The 24,418-nt window shown below is 45.8% G+C and overlaps 1 protein-coding gene across 1 annotated transcript in view; it reads left to right on the forward strand.

The window, feature by feature from the left end:
• SLCO3A1 (solute carrier organic anion transporter family member 3A1) overlaps window positions 1-24,418 on the forward strand; it is a 112,300-nt gene that overhangs the window by 81,556 nt on the left and 6,326 nt on the right. Inside the window, exons 3-8 of the mRNA XM_042875639.1 lie at window positions 3,417-3,515; window positions 6,471-6,734; window positions 14,107-14,271; window positions 16,210-16,408; window positions 17,316-17,454; window positions 21,601-21,776. Of these exons, the coding sequence (XP_042731573.1) occupies window positions 3,417-3,515; window positions 6,471-6,734; window positions 14,107-14,271; window positions 16,210-16,408; window positions 17,316-17,454; window positions 21,601-21,776 (1,042 nt within the window). The remainder of the gene's footprint in view (window positions 1-3,416; window positions 3,516-6,470; window positions 6,735-14,106; window positions 14,272-16,209; window positions 16,409-17,315; window positions 17,455-21,600; window positions 21,777-24,418) is intronic.

The following is a 24,418-nucleotide window of genomic DNA, read 5'->3' on the forward strand; positions in this document are numbered from 1 at the left end:
TGACTGAGCACAGTCACTCCACTGATACATGGTACCTGCTGCTGTTCTCTCTCTTTGCTCTAATGGAAAACTGCATTAGTAGTCCTGGGCCTTATTAGTGATAAAATGCCGTCACAGAATGTCAGATCAAATACTCCCCTCTGTTCCTATCCTTTCCCCAGCCCCTGGAAAATGTCTGTTAGTTGACAGAACCAAGTAGGGTTTGGCAGATTGTTCCATTTGAAAAGATGGGAGGAAAATAATTCGGATTTCTCAGTCCAGCCCGAACAGAGCAGGGAAAGAGGGAAAGAGCAGGAAAGCTGAAAATGATTACTCCCATAATTTGGAAAGAATGTTACATATATATATATATGTTATATATGTGTAGAGAGAGAATGTTATATATATATATATATAATTAAAAACAAAAACATCAAAATGCACGAAGGAGAAACCTTTCTCATCCTACTTCCTGCTGGTCTGCATAGGCCTTGCTGTTTTGAGAACGTGCCCCACTTCTCTTTGAAACACTGGGTGTAGGACGAAGCAAAGGCCCTTCTGAAGAGGGTCAGCCTGCCCTGCAGAGCAGGAGGTGTTTGTTTGCAGAACGGAATTAGAGCTGACAGTTCCAGCTTGGTTTTCCTTTCCTTCTCTTGGGGAGGATGGGAGTTACCAAATGCAAGGCTGTGAATGGTAGAAGCTAATTTTAAGCTAAGAGTGAAAGGGAAGAGGCTGGAGTACCTATATTGATTGCCACTTTTGTTGCTTTTAATGAGGAGTTTTTCAAGAGCCTGTGATGGAGCCAGGTTTAGACCCTGGGTCTGCTTGCTCCTGGCATTGGTGCCCTTTTGCTCTGTGGCATACACCTGTATCAAGTCAGGCTGATCTAAAAGTTAGAGGGAAAAATGGGAAACAACCTAGCAAGGGGTGTTAAGCCATCCACGATTTTATCACATCTTTATCCTGGACTGGGAGAAAGGACTTTACTAGATATTCTGTACTGAGTGTTGTCTTTGTGGTTGCGTGGCCAGGTGGATGGTGTGGGAAGTATTGTCCTAATAGTGGTGGTGATGAGCAGTCGTGCAGCATTTCTCAGAAGTGGAAGGATGTCTTCAGCAAATTCTAATTTGTGTCATTTCCTTCTGAGCACTGAACTCCACGCACGTGTTTAAGTACTGATATCTTATACAGATTGCCTAACAGCCCAACTCTTGTGCCAGTGCTGTGCTCTGCTGAGCCTGGAGCACGGTCCAGCTCTCTCCAGGCTCTATCTATCGTGACAGTCCAGGCCTTGGTTTCTTTCAAGAACTGTTCAATTTGTGGCATAAGTTGTAAAACACTTTTACTGCAACCAAAGGATTTTGGTGGAGTCTTGAAAGAGGGTGGCAAAAGGAGCACGAGGAAAGTCTCTTCTTCTTGATTTTAAGACCAAAATGTAGAATTGATAATCTTACTGTAAGATCTTAGCAATTTCCCTGTTCGGTGCGTGCTCTATCCCACATTGCCCTCTAGTGAGGACATTTCAGAGTGTATAAAGCGCTGGTGTGAAGGATTTTTTTCTCTGTTCCTTATCTTGCCCTTGGTTCCATGCACTTGGTTCTGTGTTCTTGCTTGTATGTGACACTGCTTCACCACCACCACCTGCAGTGGTGGTTCTGACAAGTATTAGAATTGGTCCCTCTTGTTCTGCCTGCACCAAACAGCAATGTCACTGTGCCCCCAGGTCTCTGAAGCTGTTAAACACTTACAGAAAGCCATCAAGCCACAATTAATAAGTTTTAAAAAAGAGAAAACGTATATCTGCTGCCTTTGGAGAACCAGTCATGCCTGCCTGATCCCATCTCTATGGTGTACACTCCATCCAACATGCCCACACGTGCTTGACAGTAATTACACATAAATTCATAATTAATGCACAGTTATTGAAGAAACACCTAATCTTTGCTTGCCATATTAATAGACATGGCCATTTCTCTGCCAGATTATATCTGTTAAAACAAATTCTTCGACTCCCAGTAACAGAGTGGGTGGCCTGGGGAGCTGGGGTGATCTGAACCATCACCCGGCCCTTGATTCAATGATAGACACTAATGCCACCTAGTGACCAAAAAAAAATATGGGCAAGGTTGCCAGCCAGTAAATCTGGTTGCCCAGAGCACCATCCGATATGGCCTTGAAGGTCTCCAGGGATGGAGCATCGCTCTGCATAGTAAAAATGAAGTTATTTTTTGACCACACCGTCTTATTCTGCTTGGCTGAGCTGTCAGCAGCAGGTGTGGTTTGCATTGCAGTGGATTGGTGATCTCCTGGGAATGTTTTGTAGCTCTGCTCATTTCTCCAGCTTCTGAGAACTGCACAGAGTTAAATTAAAGGTTTCCCGTTAAGGAACTTGAGGGCTGAGTTATCGGTGTTATGTGCCTTATGCACGCACCAAGATGCTGGGCAGCACCCACAGGGAGGTTGGAGGGAGGCGTGGATTGTATCCTTGCTGGAGAGGTAAAGCAGTCTGATGTGATCAGGCTTCTTCATGGAACATCCCTGCACTCCCAGAGCCGCTCTCCTCACTGCTCAACCCAAAGCAAACAAGCAGGTTTCACTCCACACTGTTCAGAATTCCCTGTGATTTCTTCAGAAATCCACTTACGAGGCCCCTTAGGGACTTTGTGTTGTTTCTGCATCCCATGCGAAGGTGCTAAATATGTTTCTGTTGTCTAATTTACAGATGCTGTGTGTTATCTCTACTGCTTCTTTCTCTGGATTATCCTTGTGTCCCCTGCCTTTCTGCCCTGGATAATTGGGAGTTGGCAATGTGCCTGTAGCCTTCCTGTTCCAGGGCCAAAATGGGAATGAGAATAAATGCTCTAAATATTGTATTGAAGCAAGTAATTGGCTCACAAAAGCTCTGCAGGAGCAGTAAGCCTTCACAAGAGCTCTGAATGGCTGTATGTCTTGGGGAGTGTTTGTTACATGGCAAATATCAATATATGATGGGGAGAAGGGTTTCTCAGATTTGAGTGAATGCTCCTACCTGCCCAAAGGGACTTCACCCAGCAGTCTGTGACAACTCAGCATTTCGTAGGCATGCTGATCCTAAATTCTGTGAATATCCATATCTACAAGGAATTTAGTTGGAGGTGGCAAAGGTAAAGATTTCCCTGTGGGTACCTTGTGCTGGCCAATAAGATCCAACCAACACAATATAAATCCATGCAGTCTTTCCAGCTAATAGAAATCCTTCAGCATTGTCACAGCTGATCCTCTGTTTTTTTCCTGAAAGTCTATGGAGAAATGAAAAGCAGTTTGGGTGCCTTTTCTCTGAAGCGTTTGATACACAGACATATCTGTCTATTTGGTACCCCAGTAAGACCGTCCCATCTTGCAGAAGACCAGAACAATGTGAGCCAAGTACTGATTTTCTTTTTTCTCTTTCCTTGTAGGGATCCTGTTTACAATGCTGGTATTTGGACCAGCCTGTGGATTTATCTTGGGCTCCTTCTGTACCAAAATCTATGTGGATGCTGTGTTCATCGACACAAGTAAGGAAAACTGAATTTTGTGTAAAATCAAATGTTTTAATGTATCAGCATGTCAAAAGCACTGATGCTTGCAAGTATGAGCTGCTTCTCATTCCTTCTTGAGAGTCCCTTGCATGCATGGATATCGCTTTTAGAGGCTTCTTGCTTTTTTTTGACCAAGATCCCAAACTTTTCAACTCTGACCCCATAAACAACAGGTTTGTAGTGGCTGAAATTTATTCCTTTCTACTGTGAGATGAGTTTTCAGCTCTAAGAGCATGCCTGAAAACATCACTGTGTTCAAGCACTGGGTAGCACGGATGTAGTAATGTTAGGGCAGCTGTGTCCAAAGCATGGCATGAAATCTGTAGAGCTGCCATCCCCAGGACCTGGGAGTATCAGCCGGGCTCTCAGATGGAAGCACACCCGTACCATGCCCAGTGCCACCTGCAAATGACCCTGTGGGCAGGTCAGTCCCACAGCATTGTAGATGTCTGCCAAAATTAGTGCTAATTATTGTTCACCTTGACTCCATGTTGGCTTAAATCAAGTCGTTTGCAAATTTTGAAAGAGCCAGCAAATTTTTATAGCTAGCTGCACTGTGCCTCTTTGCCATTAGAGGGCAATGTGTTACAGGCTTTTCTCCACTGCTTCCCGAGCCCTGCGGACCGCAAACCTAATGCTTCACGTTGTCACCTTTGAGGGTGTGCTCCAGTTTTGTAAGGTTGCTAAAACAGCTTCACAGGATGCAGTTGGATGGAGTTCATCCTTGCAAGGGTCAGAACCCCTTTCTTAGTCTTGTCTGTGTATGGCAGCTAGAGAAGTCTAAGTAATATCACACATGCAGGAAAGTAAGTCTCTTTTTGATAGCCAAGACTTTTAGCTGTGCTTTGGTCAAGCACCACATGGCCTGTTTCCATTCCTTGTAAAGATATACAAAACACTCAGATGGTCCTCTAGGCAGAGGTGCTTGCTTGAATGTTGTTCCACATTTGGCCATTAGAGCATAATTCAGTTCAAAATATGGACGTGCAGAGGAAGGTGCTCCTTCTTCCATTAGATTAAGCTGTGGAACTCCTCACCACAGGGCATGAAAAATTTACAAATGAGTTCAGAAACAACTGGATGAGGTTATAGAAAGAGAAATGAAAAAGACACTGTACCTGGTTTATAATGTCCCCAAACCACAAATTGCAAGAAGTACAAAGAATAGCATCAGGAACATGTTGGCTTTATTCTTGTGCACTTTTTGGGTATCTGTAGTTGGTTCTATCCAGGCAGGGTGCTGGCACAGGTGAAAAATGAATTAAATCTGATTGTTTTTACATAGGATCATTGCTCCATGTTTAGAGCTCAGAGAGCCCCAGATAATTCAGGAGCTGTGGAGGAGGGTGGTGGTGGCATTAATGCTGGAGGAGCTGTGGCTCAGCAGGTTGTAGATAGGGGATAGCACTTTCCAGCTGCAGGTCCAGCTGGCTTTGGCCATGGTCCATCATCATCATGCAAAGGTTGGGGCACACGTGGCCTCAGCTTGTTTTTGAATGGCAAGGAGACTCTACATTACAGCTGGAGACCAAACTCCAGAATGCCAACCTGTCCTGCTTCCCATTTCGGACCGAAGGTGTGGGGTGCCAAGACTCCCTGTGGCACAACCCTTCATACAGCACCTGTACAGGAAGGGGATGTGAGGAAGACTTTTGTTTACGTTGGCTCTTCTTGTGGATGTGTTCCCAGGAGCCTGAAAAGATGTGCTTTCAGGCAGGAGGAAATAACAGCAGAAAAATTCAATCCCTCCAAAAGACTATTTTTCAAACTTTATATATATTTGAGTGCTGCACGTTATTTTCCCTAAGGAAAAAAAGAGTTTCCTTCTGTCTCTGCTCGAGAGACAACTTGATTGCCTCACTTGAGACAGATATGTCAGTAGCCGTGCCCAGACAGACATGGTGAACAGAGCAGCTTGTTATTGCAGCCCCATGGAGCCCGGTCTCCTGGGGAGCCAGCTCCCAGCACTGGTCACCCTCCACCAGTGCTTAGTGGCCGTGGCAGTGGGGTTGCTGTTGGGAATACAGCATTTGCTCTCCTGTTGCTTATTTTAATTCCCATAAATTGACACCGGTGCTCTCTCTTTTCCTTATCTTTGCTGAATGGCAGCCAACATGATACCCTTGCCTTTTACTCTGCTTTTCTTCCTTTGCTGATGCTATCTCTACATTTCCAGGCCCAGCTGCTACAGTGAATGGGTCTCTTTTCCAACATTTTTTACATCTTGTAAATGTTTCCCAATATTTAGGATGCTCCGCATTCTTACAGCTGCTCATACTGCCCAAATGTCCAAAAGGACTCAGGCCAGTGAATTCAAAGCCAAGTGCTGACCTGGATGAGCCAGGATGGAGATGCAGCATCCTTGTCTGTGCTGGTTCTATTCCATGCAGGTCTTTGCATGTCAGCTATATGTGTTTACTGTTCATTTTGGCATTTCCCAATCTTCATGCAGTCACAGGTTGTAAGTGAGCACAAGTTTCACACCATGGAGCCCATGTCAGTATGCATTGTGTTGCAGGATGCATCTCTTGTACGCTCCTCCATCAGCCATCTCCATAGCCAGCCAGCAGCTTTCAGGGAGGGCACTGAGGGCTTTTTATCTGTTTAACACTCTGGGCCAGTGAGACCTAAAACCTCAGTGCCATCAAAGGGGACACTTGATACACAGCAGCATCCTAGTGTTGGCAGAGCCAAAGAGCTGCAGAGAAGCTCTGACTATGGAGTTTTGCAGAAACTGGAGGTGCCACCAAGGTAGACAAGGCTGCTTGTACTAAAGACCTCTTGCAGGGGGAGATCTGCATGTGCTGGCAGCTCGCACGGGATGGGTGCAGGATGCTCCATGGGGCCAAAAGACCCCCAGGCTGTAGGATCCCTAACTCCATTGTGTTTCCTTCATCCCACCAAACCACTGACTTCTGTTTTCCCTTGCAGGTAAGCTGGACATCACCCCAGATGACCCTCGCTGGATCGGTGCATGGTGGGGAGGCTTCCTCCTCTGTGGTGCCTTACTCTTCTTCTCGTCCCTGCCCATGTTTGGCTTCCCGCAGTCCTTGCCCCCAAGGCCTGAGCACGCTGGGGAGAGCGAGCAGGCCATGCTTCCTGACAGGGACTACGAGAGGCCCAAGCCGAGCAACGGGGTCCTGCGGCACGCGTTGGACGCAGAGAGCAGCACAACCTGCTTCCAGCAGCTACGAGGTGATGCACTGCCTCTGCTCACGTTTTCTTTGAGAGGCAGCAGCAGGCTACCAGCTGGTTGGATTTATAATTGGGCTCTGATTTGGGCTATCTACCTTTACCGAGGAAAAAAATACGAGCCTCTTATACTGAGATGTCAGTCCCTAGCTTCTAATTATCTCTGGTATTGTCCTCATTTTAAAGACAGACTTTGTTCCACTTGAAAGATTTTTCTTAAAATAAAAAGCTTCAGAAATCCGTGATAGTCCTGTGGAGTTGATAAAAACGAAGGGGAACACAGTCACTGCAGCAGTTTGTGAGCTTCTCTCCAGTCTGCAGTCCTGCTTCCCTCTGCCTCCCAAAACAGAGAGCCAGCAAAGGCAGACAGAAGAGATGGGGAACTCCCAGCACTGGGGAGACAGCAGGGCCATTGCAGCCCCACAGCATAGCAGGACACAACATAGCCCTTAAGAATGGGGAAGAGAGAGATACCAGCCTAGGATAGCAACAAAGCAGCAAGGCAGAAAATGGCTTGTAGCAGATGAGAATAGAAAATCCCATATCACGTCCTTTAGTGATGTCGATGAAGCTGGTTCTAATTAAGGTCAGCTAAAGATCCTGCATTGTGCAGGAGTGTGGGCACATATCCTTGTTCAATACACCGCAACAGAAAATCCTTCATCTGAGAGGATGAAGAACTACCAGTTCTGTAGCACTGGTGGCTTCTTCCCACTCTCTGTCACTGTGGCAGAGCAGGTCTTGTTATTGTCTATCACGTTTTGATAACCGAGGACAAAATCACTTATTCCCTGTGCAGCTGCCATAACTGGGAGTTGAATGAGGTGCGTGTGGGAAAGAAAAAAAGGCTTTGGGAAAAAAATATTTGCTCAGATATAAAAAAAATGCCTTGAATAGTTGATGTGGTTGTTCATTAAGGGAAGGTCAAAGATGTGAAATATTGACTTGATGAGAAAATTCAAACAGAAGGAAAGGTAAAAAGATAGATTGTTTGAAAATGTGTCAGTGGAATGATTGCTTTTATCTTCCTGTCCTCGCTGCGAGGATTTTCTCAGGTTTGGGAAATGGGTGTTTTCCGTGGTACATCCAGCTGGGTGATTCTGTGGCTTTTGTTGTGGACTCATTGGAGCATCTGTTTCTGGCTGCTACATTTTGGCACGGGCTAGAAATTTTTGCAGGTTTTCATACAGAGGAATAAAAGAATGTGGCATGTCCTTTCTGCATGGAGGGGTCGCAGTTCTGCCTGTGGATGATGCAGAGCAAGCTGACTTGCACACAGAGAGGCCGCAGAGATGGGTGCCACAGCAGCTACTGCTCATTGAAGTACGGAAATTAAAATTCCACATCCATATGCTTCAAAGTATTGGTTACATCAGGAGGCACCACACTCTTCCACGTTACTCTTGTAACTGCGGGTAAAGTCCATTCGGATCAGTGAGTTCCAGAAGTCTCTTTGTAGATGGACTTTGAAGTACAATTTACATCACATCAAATAAGACAGCACAATCAAATAACGACCTTTTTAGTTATGCCTTTGAGGCTGTCACAGCCGACATGGTGTTGGTAGCTGGCATCTTCTTTCAAGTCCATTGGCACTTTTGTCTGAGTCAGAACGTGGCCAGGAGTCACATTTGCCCAAGTGCCCTCTTGAAGGTGAGCAGACATGAATGGCAAGGGAGGACTAACCTCACCATCTCTGATGCGGAGTGCTGAAGGTGGAGGCTTCAATCTTGTTGTGTATAAATATATATTGTTTTGCCAGCAGCTGAAAAATATATATGCATTCCTCTGTGACAGAGCCTCATATCCTTGATCCGTTTGCTGATTGTGTAAAGTTTCCTCTGGGGAAGGTCAGACCTGTTTATTGTTTTTCCTGGGATGAAAAGGAGTGATAATTGCATACGGAGGCTAAAAATATATATGTGTGCATATAGTTGTCTCCTGGCCTGTCGTGGGCTTGGAATTTGTATGTGTTTGAGAAGCTGAAGAACAGAAGATGTACATGGGGTTGTGGGTGGAAGCATTCTTCAGGGTTTGTGTGGTCAGTAACTCCAGCAGCTGTTCTGTAAGTGTTGTCTCTGCAGCTCCATCCTGAACAGGTGTGTGCTGGGCATCAGTCCATGGCTGCATGGAGGTGTGTGGTTGTCCATCTCTTGTGCATTGTGTGGAAAGGAGAGTTTATACTCTGGGCTTTGTGTGAATGGGCTGTAGCAGCAGTGCACCCTTGGAGGCTGAGCTGAGAATCCTTTTTGGCTATTAAATGGTTCTGATTATTTATTTATTTTTTTTTTCCCAAGCCTTGCAGTGACTGCTGCAAGTGAGTGGCCATGGCAGGAGGGAAGTAGGGCAGTGTCACCTGGAGATGTGCTCTCAACAGGGATGTGACTGTCAGCTGGTGTCAGGGCACATCTGGAGCATGGGAGGATGCTCAAGACACTGCAAAGTTTGCTGAGAGACATTGAGATGGAGGGCTGGGTGAGATTCCTTGGCTTTAGCACAGGGAAAAGCTGTGACTAATATAACAGCAACCATCTTCCCCTTTTTCACAAGGAAGGAGCAGGCTGTCCTCCAGAAAGCCTGGAGATGGCACTGGGAGGTGCTTACCATCTCCAAATGAGAGAATGAGTGCTGCACCATTTTAGGTGATTTCTATTCCAGTTAAGCAACACAAGTCCATTTGGGAGCACAGGGAAGTGAAGGATTAATAGCAGGGAGAGGATGGATAAATGCTGCCATTGATCTTTACTCATATGGCAGACTGGCAGGGTTGTTCCAGCCCAGCACTCTAAGTCTGTGAAAGCAGTCCCTGCTGCCCTGAGGGCACAGCTTTCCATTCATACCTCTGTGCTGCCCCAGGGACCTCTGTGCTGTTGGGGCTGGAGATGATGCTCAGATCTGGCAGGGCACCTGTGCCCTCTGCTCGTGTCTGCCCAGCATCTGCCCTCTGCCTTGTGCTAACACGCCGCTTCTAATGCACCACCTGCTCCAGGACGTGCTTGGAAATACACTGTCGGAATCAGTTTTTTGCAGGAAAATATCCATCTCTTTGAATCTGAATGGTCAATTCTGCTGAAATTCACTGTCAAACTGCTTCCTTGGCTTTTTCTTTAACCCTTTTGAAACATTCAGCTCTAAATGCGTTTTGTTTTCGAATTATTTAAGCTAGAAACTTACTGCATCTGTCTAGAGAGATGAAAAAATGTAAAAAGGTTGAAATTGATATGGAATCCTTCAGCTTTGGAGCGAGAAATTCATTCACAAGGAATTCAAGGAAAACCTACAGTGGAATTAAATGAATTTTGAAACTACAAATTCCCTTGATTTGGAAACATTTTGGTTTCCACCCAGCTTCATTTCCAAGAGTGTAGGAGGGCTGAGATGTACAGCTGACAGCTGTCTTGTCTTCTGTTCAGATCCTTCCTGCTCTGTGCACCAATCTGCTGACTACCCGGGGGGAGAGCTGCTCTGCATGCTGGGTTTCTCTCCCCACAAGTGCCCCCTGGTAGTGCTGGGGCAGGAGCTCCCAGCTGTGTGGGGGTCCCAAGCCATGGAATGCCTGTATTCCTCAGGGAGAGCACATAGGATTGCACGAGATCAGCAGCTAACAAAATTAGCTCTAAATTCACAGCTTTAATGAATCTGAGAATGTCACAGGTGCTTCAAGTCCTGTCTCTCAAGAAGCATGTTTGACACAAGTGTCATCCTTTTCCTTCATACCATCTGTGATATTAATCTTGCCCAGACCTTATGGACTTTGGTATATTAAACTCACCTGAGTTATCTCTAGTGCCTCGTGTCCTCTTCCATCTTCTCTATTATAGGAGCTGCCTCTTTCCAGCAGGTATTTCCTTCTTGCTGCCTGCACTATTTTCTTTATCCCATATTCCTCAAGCAAGGTGCAGATCTTGCCTTTTGTTTCCTATTCAAATCTGACGCATGCTGCCTGCATTGCTGTTAGAAAGGAGTATTTTGGATCAGTGCTAAATTTTGCCTTCCCCTCATCACACTGTCCTAGGTGGACTGGGCTCTAAACCTCCCACTAATTTATTACTTCGCTTTCTGTGTTCCTCATCTTTACTGCAAATTGAAAACATGTCTCTGTAGGGTGCTCCAACTGGAAAAAGGGGCCTTGGTGATTGTAATGCTCCAAACAATTCATTTCAAGCACCAACATGATGATTATAGTTTGTCGTTTCTGGAGAGTAGTTAAACCTCATGTAATGAGGTTGCCAATTATTCCCTGTACTCCCCGATGTTTAGTGACAAATCAAAGCTACTTGGTGTACAGAAGTGCATTTGCTTGTTGAGCCCATGGTCTTGCATCCTCAGCAGGAGAGGATGCTTGAGGCCTCCGCAGCCAGTGTTTGGCCCGGATGCTGCTTAGGGTGTTAGAGGGTGGGAACTGGAGAGATTAGCAGGGGTGGCAGAGAGCTGTGGGACATCTTCCTTGATCCCTTCCAACCTGAATGGTTGGAATGGTTGATCAACCAATGGTTGATCACAGGATCAACCCCCGTAAGCAGAAAGTCTGAAGTGTTGGGCATAAATGCTTCGGTGGAGAAAAGAGGATGAGATTCTACTTCTTGGTGTATTCTCCAATGGGAATCGCTTTTGTATAGCATGTTGGGTACATTGGGATGAGGATGTTATGTTAAATGAGCTGGTCCTTCTGACTAACCTACAATCTAGGGTCGTCTAATCCAACTGTCATCTCACCCCACCATGCCCAGTGACCACGGCTTTCAGTGCCACATGCCCACAGTTCTGAAACACCTCCAGGGACGGTGACTCCACCACCTCCCTGGGCAGCTGTGCCAGTGCCCAACCACTCTTTATGAGAAGAAATTTTTCCTAATATCCAAGTATGGAGGGTGAGCCTTCCTGTGCCTTGTCTTGATGCAGCTTGTGCATTCTCAAAGAGGCCTCTTGAGACTATTTTAAATCCTAAAGTCCTTTCGCTTTTCCCATTGGGTGAGTGGATTTCAGCATCAGATTTATTAACAACATTTTGGAGCTGCAAAGCAGGCAGCTAACCTTTTGGGCTAGAGCACACGTCCAAGTTCTGATTGAGTCAGCAAGGCTCAGGGTAACATTTATCATGACTTTGGCTCCAGGGGAGAAGCCGTTGTGCTGGGGCTTTCCTGACCCCCTTCAGACATTTTCCATTCCCTCTTCTCACCAGGCACCATATGCCAGGCAGCTGAAAGCACGTCGCTTCAGTCTATTGAGAGAATTTTAAACTTCACTGCTGACTTTTAATCTTGTTCCCAGAGGTATTTCACCCCAAGAACTGAGACAGATAAGGCAGCAGCAGGTGTCAAATGAATCATCGTAACGGGTGGCAGTAGCAAGATGAAAGGATATTCATTTCTTTGGGGAGCCTCTTGTCATTTTCCTTAGAAAATAAAAGGGAATGAGCTGGCCCATGCTGAGAGATGGTGGAAGCTGTCAGGCATTGCCTACTTTGCCTTTGCGCTCTTTGTGCTGGGATTTGTATCACACCCTCCAGTGGGAACGGAGCCCTGTTGCAGTATAGGATGGCCAGACCGTGTAGTAAGGCTGGATTTGGACTTTGTAATGCACGGTGATTTGGTACCAGCCTTGCCACCTTCAGCAATAAATGTCCACCGTCTCGAACTCCCTCCTGCAAAAGTCAGTCTGTCATTGTTCTGATTTGGTGGATAAAGTTACAAATACACCTCTGCGTCTTAACATTTGAATTGGCACAGAGCTGCATCTCAAGGAATCCATTAATCTTGTACAAATGGAACTCCAGAGGCACAAAAGGCAGTAATGCCTTAAATATGGCTTTCCAATCTCAGCTCTGCCAAGTCCACCTTCGCCTCTTTTTTCCCCCTTCTTTTCCTGGCAAGATGGGAAGGTCTGTAGGTGGCCACCAAAGAACTGAAGGAGGCAGCAGGTGGTTCCTGAGATCTCTCCATGTCTGAATCACCATGGCTTCTCCCTCTCTGTCTCTTTTTATTTTTATTTTTATAGTCCCATTCTACTAAAAAATCCTATGCCTCCTGCACCTTCATTATGTTCAGCAAATCCTCAGGAAGCAAGAATTTTATACAGCACGAAAAAAACATTTATGCTATAAAGGGAGTAGAAACTGTGGAGTGGCCCCTTCCAAAAAGGTTAGATCAAACCTAATTATAACCTTTTTTTTCCCCCAAAGAAAGAACCGTGGGGACCCAAGCAGAGCCTTGACAAAGAGCCATGCATTTGCTTGCTGAGGCCAAGGCAATTAGATTTTGCACCAAAAAAAAAAAGCCCTAGGGGAAAACAGAAGCCACACCAGAGAAATCTGTCATCTGCTAGACCCTGGTACGCCAGAGGGGGGTGGGAAATGGATTTTCAAAATGCAAATAGGGGCCCATTGAGGCTTCACTCCACTTCAGCAGGGTAATTTTCAAACTTAATGATTTTCACATTTAATTCAGGAAGAAATTAGTCATCAGGTATTGAGACAAAGCAAGGCTTTCTCCTGTACTGGGATGTTTTCCTCTTCAAGCTGTGTTATCTCTGCAATAATTAAAATGTTCGCTGAAGTAGAAAATGTGCTATCTGATTCATTAGCCAGATTTCCCTTTGTAAGGTAACTTGTGTTTGCTTATCGGAAATAGAGACGGGCTTGGAGAAGAGGACTCTGGACACTAATGATTCGGAAGGGAGGAGCAAGGGATCATGAAACTAAAGCAGCTGTGTGTTACACAGCAAAGGGCTGCAGCCGCTGAAGCTGGTGGGGTCCATGCAGAAGGTGGTGTTGATCTGCTCAAGGTCAGGTATATGGGAGCACGCAGGCTAACGTGCCCAATGTCCCTTATGCTTCATGCATGGCCATGTCACCAGGCTAAAAAGGAGAATTTCATCTTGCACCCAGAAGTGCTGCAAGACGTCCCTCGGCAAGCAAGGCAGTGTTATGGGACAATTAAAAAATGAAGTGAATTTGGATGGAAGGAAAAGGAAGGGCCAAATGTGAGCTTGGACTGCTTGCGTCTGAAAGCTTGAGATAATGTGTGGTGCTCATCCACTGGCTCAGCGTTGTTCATTGGTAGCAGACGGGGAGAGGAGAAGGGAAAAGAATGCTGGGTTTTGCTGGACGTCTCTGTGGAGGAAACAAACTGGAAAGCATTGATCCTTCAGAATTTCAACATAAGCTGTATAGCATTTAAGAAGAGTGACAGGTGACTTCCTTGGCACCTCCTGTTATCTGGCTCTTTCGTTGGTACTTCATTCTGGTGTTGCCACTTTTCAATCAGCTTGTCTGAGCGTAATGCAAATATAGTTTTAGTACCATGTGTTTGTTCTATGGAGAGCGCCTTGAGCAGAGCCCACACAGTGACACGTCTCCCTCTTCCCTCTCTTCCAGTGATCCCCAAAGTAACAAAGCACTTGCTCTCCAATCCCGTCTTCACTTGCATCATCCTGGCGGCCTGCATGGAGATAGCTGTGGTGGCAGGCTTTGCTGCCTTCCTGGGGAAGTACCTGGAGCAGCAGTTCAACCTCACCACCTCATCTGCCAACCAGCTGCTGGGTGAGTAACCATGGCACTGCTGAGGCTCCAGCAACCAGAGGCATTGAAAAGTGTTCAGCATGGCTGCTGGCTGCAGCCAAGCTCTCTGATAAGGCTGCCCAAAAGGTGACTTGCCCAACACCCAGACACGTGATGTCTTTGAAGTATCCAGAAATGTATTAGCTTTGATGTACAGCAGAAATCCCAACCCACTTGGGCCATTTGGTTCCCTAAGAACACAACTGCTTGTCAAGCTACAGGGTCACCCATCTAACTACTTCTTTCCTGGTTCAGGTATCCCAGATTTCTCCAGCCCGTGTCTATTTGGTTTAGGAAGCCAAGTTTCTCCTGCTAGTCCCTCCTTTCCCCTTGTACTGGAAATGACAGGACTATAGTTAGCAGCTCAAATAGCCAAGCTCATGCACTTTGGTTGTCTTTTAAATTCCCCTTCTCTCTGAGCACACTATGCTGCTGCTGTTTTCCATGTACTCTGTTTTCCTCTACATTCATTTGTCCTCTGTCAGGATACTGATGTGTACATAGGATCTTCATTTATTTTTTCCTGCTACTCATTTCCAAGCAGTCTAATGATTTGTTTATGACATCCGTTCTCTCAGCAGTACTCATTTAAAATATCTGCAAGTTGGTTTGGGTTTATCTGTAAATACAGATCACCAGATGGGCATCTGGCAGCGACCTCTCGAAAACTGGGACGTCATGAAATGGATGGGTCTTACTATCAAAATAAAAAACTTGCAAGCTGCTCTCCTGACAGTTACTTATTTTCCCATTGACTGTTGGTATCTTTTGGTTGGCCCAGTTTTCCAAAATAAACAATCCCTTGCCATCAATGTTGCCTTCACCAGTGACACAGAGGTCTCAAATATGTTGGATTCTTCTGTCCTTCCTGAAAATTAAGGGCTTAGCAAAGGAAAGCAGCTTCGCTGTTGACCCAGTGGTAGAAGGAAAACCACTGTTTGTTGGAGGATGCCTGGCCAGCCAGCATGTGTGCAGCTGGCTGGTCTGTAGAGTGGGAATTGCCGTGAGCCAGAGCACGTCCTGCCTCTGACCCAGCAGGAGGAAGGGAGACTTTGATACTTCCACTGTCCTCAAAACAACTTGTTTAATTTAAGCAGCATTGCTGCCAGATTTCCCAGGTGGTGTTTGTAGGAGTCCATAAATGCCAGGATTTGGATGCGCTTCTGTGCTCAGCTTGGGTAGGTAAGGTTTGGAGCGTAACTGGCAGCAAAGGGATTAAATTGAACCCAGACAAGTTTAGTGTGATAATGCTTTTCTGTGCCTGAAAAGTGAGTCACTTCTGGCAGTGATTTTGCATCTTATGGTTTAGGAAGATTCTATAAGGGAGGTTTAATATTTTCTAATGCAACTATTGCCTAATCTCTGAATATCAGAGTACTTTGAAGTATACCAAGCAGGGTTCATCCAAAGTCTCTAGGCACTTCAGAATATTCTTGACTTTTCTGGCTGCCAGTTGTCACAGGGGGCAATAGAGATGCTGCTGGTTGGATTAGGATGGGCCTATCTCAGCAATTTTGCCATCCCCCTACAGTATGGATGAAAACTGAAAGAAGATCCCGGTTCCTCTGTGCAAGGCAGAATATCCGTTTGCATGCATTCCTCTCTGCTGGGCAGCCCCAGTTTACCCTAAAATGAGTCTGGAGAGAGCAGCACAGATTTAATTGTGCAGGGCCTGAGGCACGGATGGGAGTAGAGTGGTGGGTGAGTTGCTCTGCCAGTCCAGACAGGGTCTAACACTGCAAGGTACCGCAGCCTCTGTGGTTTGGGATTTATTGATTGAACAAGAAGAATATTCCAAGAACAAATAAATACCAGCTTGGTGCTACTCCAGTAGATGATGGTAAGAATGTTTCACCATGTAATAGTGCTGTTCACTGAGCATTACCTGCACTTGTTCAAGCTGATTTTTTCCTCTTGCAGGGATGACAGCAATCCCATGTGCATGTCTGGGCATATTCCTGGGCGGTCTTTTGGTGAAGAAGCTCAGCCTTTCTGCTCTGGGAGCTATCAGGATGGCCATGCTGGTGAACCTGGTGTCCACAGCTTGCTACGTGTCATTCCTGTTCCTGGGATGTGACACAGGACCTGTGGCAGGGGTTACTGTTCCCTATGGAAACAAGTAAGTCCCCGGAGTTTCAGGGTCTCCCCTCCAGCCAGCCAGCAAAAGGCAAATCTCACTCAGCCTTGCCAACAGAAATGCCATGTTATTGTCCTCCATGAGCAGCCTTCAGGCAGTGCTGGCCCGCAAGCAACTATATGAAGGAAGCAGCTTAATTAGGGCCATGTCAAACAGTGCTCTCACTCTGAGGGCTTTCGTACCACACATCTCTGTAAGAGCTGAGTGCCTACAGCTGGCAAATGAGCTTTATTGAAAGCATACAGACTGAATCTAAAGGTGCCAGACCCGATTGTGAACCCGTGACCGCCTCTGTAGTGTTGGGTCCATTGCACCATCTGGTTTCTCCTGGCATCAAGGGACACACGCTGCTTCATTTGGTTTTTGAAGCACCTGAGGGGAGTTTGCAGAACCATGTTTTGGAGACAGGGAAACTCAGAGGTGGTGGAGAGAATATTAATGGCTCCAAACCCTTTTTCATGGGAGGAATGAGGTACCCAGTTCACTGTAGCATTCACAGGACTTGGAGAGAGTTAATCTGTATTTTATTTTCTGGTGCTTCTCAGCACATAGTGGTGACTGTTTCGAAGATGAAACCTTCAGGCTCTTGACTGCTCCCTGTTCTAGAAAAACAGAGCCCTTCCCTGGGCAAGGCTTTGGGGCTACTCATTAGAGAGGCAGCCCAAGTCTAACATCAGATGTCCTGTAGTGGAAAGATGGTGGCCAAGGCATTTCTGTCCCCAGGAGAGACTGTAGCCTGGTTTTCTTCAAACTGGGACCCAGATAGCCTGCAGTCTGCTTTTTCTAATTTTGTTTGCCTTATATGACCCCCTTCAAAGCCATGTTTATGTGGCACTGGTCAGAAAAGCTGGTATCAGCCTGTTGATTTGTTTTTCTGTTTCTCTTACAGCTCAACTCCAACCTCATCTCTGGACCCATATTCCCCCTGCAATAACAACTGTGAATGCCAAACTGATTCCTTCACTCCGGTCTGTGGGGCAGATGGGGTCACCTACCTGTCTGCCTGCTTTGCTGGCTGCAGCAGCACAGTAAGCAGCCTTTCCTCAGTATCTCATGTCTGTAGGAATGAATCTGTGAGAAGTTAGCACGTATCTGGTAGAGAGGCTCATTTGCAATCAGTAGTGGTTAAACCCCCAAAACTCAGATTATCCTTAGCTGTTTTTTGCTCTGTTGCAAAAATGCCCTCCTGCTCTGGCAGCAGCATGCCAGGGTCGCTCTCAAGGCAGGATGGCTTTTCTTTTCGTCCTTCTGCTCCTCCTTCAGTTTTTCCCCTCAGTACTGAAGCACAGGAACACAAGGGGAAATGTGCATGTATGTCCTTTGGCAGAACCCAAATCTTTTGCATGAGCTTGCTGGCCTGAGCTGTGGGAAAAGCTTCCCTCTTCTCCTGCTGCTCCCTATCTCCTCAGTTCTCCATCTGACTATGTTCACCCTGCTCAGTCTTTTTTACTCTTTTTTCCTTTTGCTCTTTTCCCAAGTTTGATTCCTAGATAGATATGACCAGACCCTGATTTCATTCAGTTTTATTGAAGATTTCCCTCCGCTTCTCTTGCTTCTCTCTTTCACTCCTTTGCTCTGAGGCAATGGCAAGAGCAATTGTCAAGAGAGCCGAGATTCCATCCAAAGGCATTCAGCATTTCTCAGTTCTTAGGAATTTATTCCTTTAGAAAACTCCTGAAGACCAAACGATCTCTGTGTAAAGACGTGGAATTCTTAGCAATATCTCAGAGGTCTGGTTTTCCATTTAGTGCTGCTGAAATTCTAGCATCTCCTGAGTTACACCATGAGTGAGTGGGAGGTGAGCCTGGTCACAGTGAACACTTGCAGCTGCAGTGCTTGTCACATGCAATTATCTCTCCATGGCTGTGTCTTTCCTTTCTGAATAGGCAGCAAAGGCACAAGCTCATTGCTAACTCTTGGTACGGATGACCCAGGAGCTCACACCTCCACTGAATCCCCACTCCAGTCTTGAAGATGCAGACATCCCTTTGACAAGAGAGAAGCGCTATGGATTCAGGGCGCTTTCAGCAACCCCAGAAGGGAATCTGCGAGAGTGTGACCCAGGCCATGGTACATGTAAAGACGTTACCTTCTGCTCTCCTCTCAACAAGAGACACAACACTTGGAGCAGCAACGTGATGATTTTAACAAGAAGGCAGCTTGTCCAGGGCACACAATAGAGAATAGTGTCTCACCAGTTCCCTGAGCCCTTAGCAAGAGTACAACCAGTGTCGTTTGTGTCTGGAGTGCAGGAAGAACCACCTTGCTGTGTGACTTAGGGCAGAACTCTGACTCCTCTGGAAGGAGCACAGTAATGAAAATTCAGCTCTGCCTGTTCAGCATTCAGCTGCCTGACCTCGTGCTTCATAAGAGCAAACCTCCGAGCAAGAACCTTGCTCTCCCTTCCTCCACTTTTATTCACTCATTCTTTCTTATTTTGCCCTTTTGTCTCCATCCCAGAGTTCTTTTTGTTGCTTTGCTTTGTGTATTTCTTTGCAGTAGCATTTTAAACACAAATTAGTGAAGCAATAGCATTGTCTGGAAAGGGTATTACCAAGAGTTATGGACCAGTTTGGCAATGCAGTGGCCCTGAGGCAAAGCCAAATTTCCAAACCAGGTTTTAAACCCATAATCCAGGTAATGACCTGTCTAGAGGGTCTTGTGAATGTTATATGCTCGTGATGAGCCAAGGGTTCCTTTTTACTGAGACATAAAATTCTCTGAATGCTTTATTTAACTTTACTGCCTTGGACGTTTCTGACTGCCTCTCTCCATTTCTCCTCTGTGAACAATTTCTAAAAGCAGTTTGTAGCTCAGTTAGTTGTTTCTTTTTCATTTGTGTTCTCTTACTGAGCTGGTTCCAGGGGTGCACCTATCCAAAAAGCTTTACGAGTGTCAGTGCTGATAGCCAGAGCTCTGGCACCCACAAGAAAATCTCTTCTGGGCCATGCCCACAAGTGACCCATGCATACAAAGCCTTCTACTGTACTTCTTGTACTGCTTTTCTTAACATCCCCTTCGGCTGGAGGTGCATGTTTTCCAGCCTGGCATTGCAATGCTGGCATTTCAGGGCTTTGCAGGGAAGTAGCAGCTTGTCCCCTTCCTATCATCAGAGCCAAGGTTTAAAAATTAGATGATTGAAAACACGGGAAATTTGTGTAGATAATTAATCCAAATGTAGGAAGCAAACTGCATTTGTGCAGCTTCACATGCCCACAAAAAAATCTGCTGGCCAGTGGAAGTCTGATAAATGTGTGATTGAATGGTGAGGGGGGAGTTGCAGAGAAGGGAATCTGTAATAATTTGGCATGGGTAACAAAAAGTTGCTTCTCCACAGGGTGAAAGTAAAAGTCCATCTTTGATGTTGCCTTGTTTGATCTCTGTGAGTTGTGTAGCACATCAGTAATAAAAGATCAAAGATCTCCCAAGTAAGGATGAGGCACAGCACAAAGCAAGCAGATGTAGTTGGTACAAACTACTTGCATTGCTTTGGGACACCACTTGGGTACAAAGTGGTTGAAAAAATGGGTGGAGGGGCCAAGAGTCAGGGTACAAAGGTAGGGTCCAGTGACATGGCTTGTTATAGCAGGGATGAAGTTAGGTTAGTGGGAGGAGAATGGGCCCCATCGTTGCCAGAAAAAGGTGCTTTCTTTCCCTCAGTGAGAGCTTGTTGGAAATAAGCAGCCAGTTCTTCATCTTTGCTCTGATGGAAGTTTAATCCCAGGATATTTCAGTACAGCTGTGCATTTAGATGGGTTTTAATCTGCAAGGCCGTGTCCTGGCTGTTTGGTTACCAGCAGTGCGCTGCAGTAAGAACCAGGAGTTACAGCGCTGCACTGCTGTCACTGCACAAACACCTCTGCGGTGCTGCTAATTGCCACCAGCTCGAAGCCTTCAGGTGGCAGCTTCTAACTCACAGCACAGAAGTTTGTTATTTTAATGAGTGTTTGCCAGCAAGAAAGGCACCTGCATGTCTCCTCCAGCTTTCCTGGAGTTCTGCACTGCAGTCTCTCTTGCCCGCTATGCACTTGTGTGGAAGAAAATCATTTGACTCCTGCACAGAAGAAAGAGATCGGTGTCAGAAAGGCTAGAGCTCTGTCCCCATGGCTCCTTTACTTTAGAGGCAGTGAACCAGAAAGTGTGCTTCTGTAAAGTCCTAAGGGGACCCTGATAGAAAAGCAAAGGTACTTCTACTTTGATGTGGTGGAGGGGAAGGGGAGGGATTTAGCTGTTTTTCCATATGTTTTACTTTATGGCATTATTTCTCTTACAAACATGTGACCTGCAAACCCAGCAGCCCCATGAAGACAAGCCATGAATCATTTATGATCGTTTCATTCTGTATTCATTAAGGGATTTCTTGGTAGTATTGTGCTCCTTAATTGCATCGACATCCCCTGCTCAGAAATTCAGGAGGGTGAGCTGGAAAATAAGAAAAAAACTGAATCTACAACTGGCAAACAAAGCTTCTTTTCACACTCTGCACTTGCTGAAGACGTCAAAGAAAAATTCAGTCATTTCTCCCTTTCTGATCATATATTGATAAAATTTACCGTGCCCAACTTTTAGCTCCACAAAAAGTCTCTGTGAACCTGATGTCATTTGTTGGCCCCGGAGTGCTCCTGAGTTCAGCAGTGTCTGTGGCACGCAGCTGAAATAGTCAGCCCATGGTGGTCTGCTGCACCTCCCATGGCTGTCCCCTTCCCAGCACTCAGAGTGCTGGAATCAGGCACTCAACCTACAGCCAGGAGCGGGGCTGCAGACTTACCCGGTGTTAATGTACTTCAGTTTAATTGCAAGAGCCGAGAAGACAGAGGTAAAGTGGAAAGTAATTAGAACCATAATTTGGGGTTCTTTTGTGTCTCGGGGACAGAAATCGTTTCTTTATTCTTCTCTGAAGGAGTATAACTTGGTAATAATTTTGTCACAGTGACATTTATGGGAGAGACTTGAAAGGAGCAGACGAAAGAAACAAGCCAAGGGACGGTGTTTCCTTGCTGGTTGCATGCATCAGAGCTGACACGCTCCTGAAACCCTTCCCAAGCTCCCCTCAAATAAGCACTTAGGAGTGACTTAATTAACTGTGGGAGGGCTCGTTGTGGCTGTGGCATTACAGAGGGTGAGCAGTGGGGCTGTGACTCTTGCTTTCCCTGAATCCCCGTGCTCTTCTGCAGAACCTCAGTGGCTGTTCCTGCCTCAGCTCGGTCCCTGCCGAAAATGCCACCGTCGTTCCTGGGAAATGCCCCAGTCCTGGCTGTGAAGAGGCCTTCTTGACATTCCTCTGTGTGATGTGTGTCTGCAGCATGATCGGGGCCATGGCGCAGACGCCATCGGTCATCATCCTCATCAGGTAACCCCGTGGCTCACCTGGGGGCTGCTCTCAGGGAGAGTGGGGTCATGGATGGTGGCATCCATGCTATGGCCCCAGTGGTGCATTCAGTACTGGGAATAAAGGGATAGACTGTGTACAGTGCCGGAAAAAAGGGAGCGTGGGGAGGGAGGTGCAGATGTGCAGCAGAATGTGGGCGTTACAGTTGCATCAGCAAAGTGGCAGTAGTGCAGCCCTATGTTCTTAGCAGGTAAGGGCTTAATGAGATACCTGTAGAAATGGCCTGGAGATGTTAGAAACCATGGAAAAATGAAAGGGTGTTGCAAAGGTGAGTGTTGGTCAGTGCCGCCTTGGCTAGAGTTTGACTTCTCTCATCCTGGACCAAGTCCAAGAACAAAAGGAACTTGAAATTGTGAAGGACGTCTCTGAGTAGAGCCAATATGAATAGCTGAAGTAGTTTATTCAGATATCTGACCTTGTGTTATTTCCAGACACGCGGAACACTTCCTCCTGTGATATAAGCATTATACCTAAGCCCACGTTTATCCAGAATTACTTATCTGTCAGGACTGTCACTTACTGCAAATAATAACCAGAGGCATAAATAGCTGATCCATTCTGCAGCCTGGAAAATTCCAATAAAGTCCAATCAATAAGGTTTGTATTAGAAGCACACTCTTCAGTGGATCTTGGACAGAACGGCTCTGTGAGGGCATGTGTCCCTGCAGGATACAAAATGAGATATTCCACCTACTGCTTCTTTTCTCTCTTTGCATCTACGGTAGCTAAAGGGAAATCAAATTTCTCGTGATAAATATTGTGGCAAAAGCAATCTGAAGTTTGAAGGGTTCTTTGTTCAGGGGAACTGCCAGCACCTGTAGGATCCTGAATGGAGTTGTCTTCGTGTCGACTCCAAATGAGATAAGCCAGTCAGCCGCCAGGAAGGAGAATACAAGCAAAGAAAAAAAGGAAGGGAACATTAAAAACACTCATCTCTCACTTCTGGGAAATAAACAGTTCACCCATACAAACTAGCAGCTACACTTCTATCAGAGTTTTAGTTTTTAGCTACTAAAATGTGTGGGAAAGAGCTGTTCACCATATACAACCTCATGGTCTCTGTAGTTTTGGGTAAAGCATTGCTGGAAGGAGGTGCTGGCATGTATTCATGGAGTCTCTGGCAGGGACAAGTGGCATCATCTGCTTCCTGTGGTTAACTTAAGAATGAACTCCCCTCTCTGAGCCAGCATGAGTTACGCTGGGACCAGTAGCTTTGGCATGTACCTGAGATGGTCACTTAAAGAGAACTGAAGTTTTGGTCTGGAAACAATTCCATCACATGTAACTGCTTGAAGATAGGAGAGCCACTTTGGGGTCTGGAGACTGTCTGGGATGATGGGTTGCAGGGGGGAATAAAAATATAAATAGGTTTGTCTTCCACTCCTCAAAGCCTTCTGATATTGCTTGTCCAGCATCTAAAGGGAAGCAGGTGCCATGAGGGCAGGAATCACTGCAAGTCCGTACCCCGAAGAATCTGGTGTGAGATTTGTTTGCTTCAGTGTCTACTAATTAGATGTCTTGTCTAGGAAAGTCGTTAGTTCACTGTTGTAGGCACTAAAGAAAGGTAGTATCTCCAGGTGGCAAATGTTACTTCACCCTAAGGTGTGGGAATGGACTTTGGTCTTAAATACAAAAAGGTGGACGGATGAACACCACTATTAATTAAAAACCCACTGTGAATTTTTCAGATGACTGTCAATTTTTTCATAAAATAAACCTTGATACTCTTTTCATTTCCTTTATTTCCCACTCTACTGTAGAATCCTATTTGAGCCAAGCCATTAACTACTTGAATATTTTTCCAAGAGTAGATTCTTCATGGCATTAAGTCTTATGTCGAGCCTGGGTAACTCTACTGAAACACAGCCAGAGGTTTGGGCTTCATGCAGGACTCAGGATATCGTGTTACATGGCCTGTGTAATGCATGAGATAAAGGCAGGTGATCAGGTGATCAGAATGGTCTTTTCCTAATTTAAAACCAATTGCTCTTTCTGGCTATTTTATTGGTATTGTGGGGATATATTTATGCCAATATATATGCAGTCACATGGGGATCGCTGTCTGCTTTCCAAGCCTTTGTATCCTCTGGGACATAAAATGCTATTATAAGACTTAAAACCAAATTAATGGTTTCTGAAATGCCAAAGATTTCTCTGAGCCTACCTCAAGAGAATACCTTTAGCCAGTAGCATCCTTGAGCTAAGCGAATTAGAAAGCCATGAATTATTTTTTAAGGCACCTATGAAGGCTAATACTAATGTGATAAACCGGGTTCTGTCCACAGCAAAAGGTGGGGCAGCAGTTGTCTTCCCAGTATAAAACAAATTCCATGAGAACTCGTTTTCTTGAGCATTTCCCCACTGGGAGGCTTGATCCAACAGTTCTGCTGAACATTTTGGTCCATCATCTTCCTTTCCACCCCTATTCCTTGTAGTCTGAGAAGACTCCAGATAAGAAGTTTTCTTTCCTCAGGTTGGATGTGAGGAAAAATTTCCTGTCAGAAAGAGTGGTCGGGCATGGGCACAGGCTGCCCATGGAGGTGGTGGAGTCACCGTCCCTGAAGGTGTTCAAGAACTATCTAGGTGTGACACTAAGGAGGACG

Source organism: Lagopus leucura, unplaced genomic scaffold, assembly GCF_019238085.1.
Source record: "Lagopus leucura isolate 7727_CA_CO unplaced genomic scaffold, USGS_WTPT01 Super-Scaffold_100015, whole genome shotgun sequence".
Taxonomy (NCBI): Eukaryota; Metazoa; Chordata; class Aves; order Galliformes; family Phasianidae; genus Lagopus; species Lagopus leucura.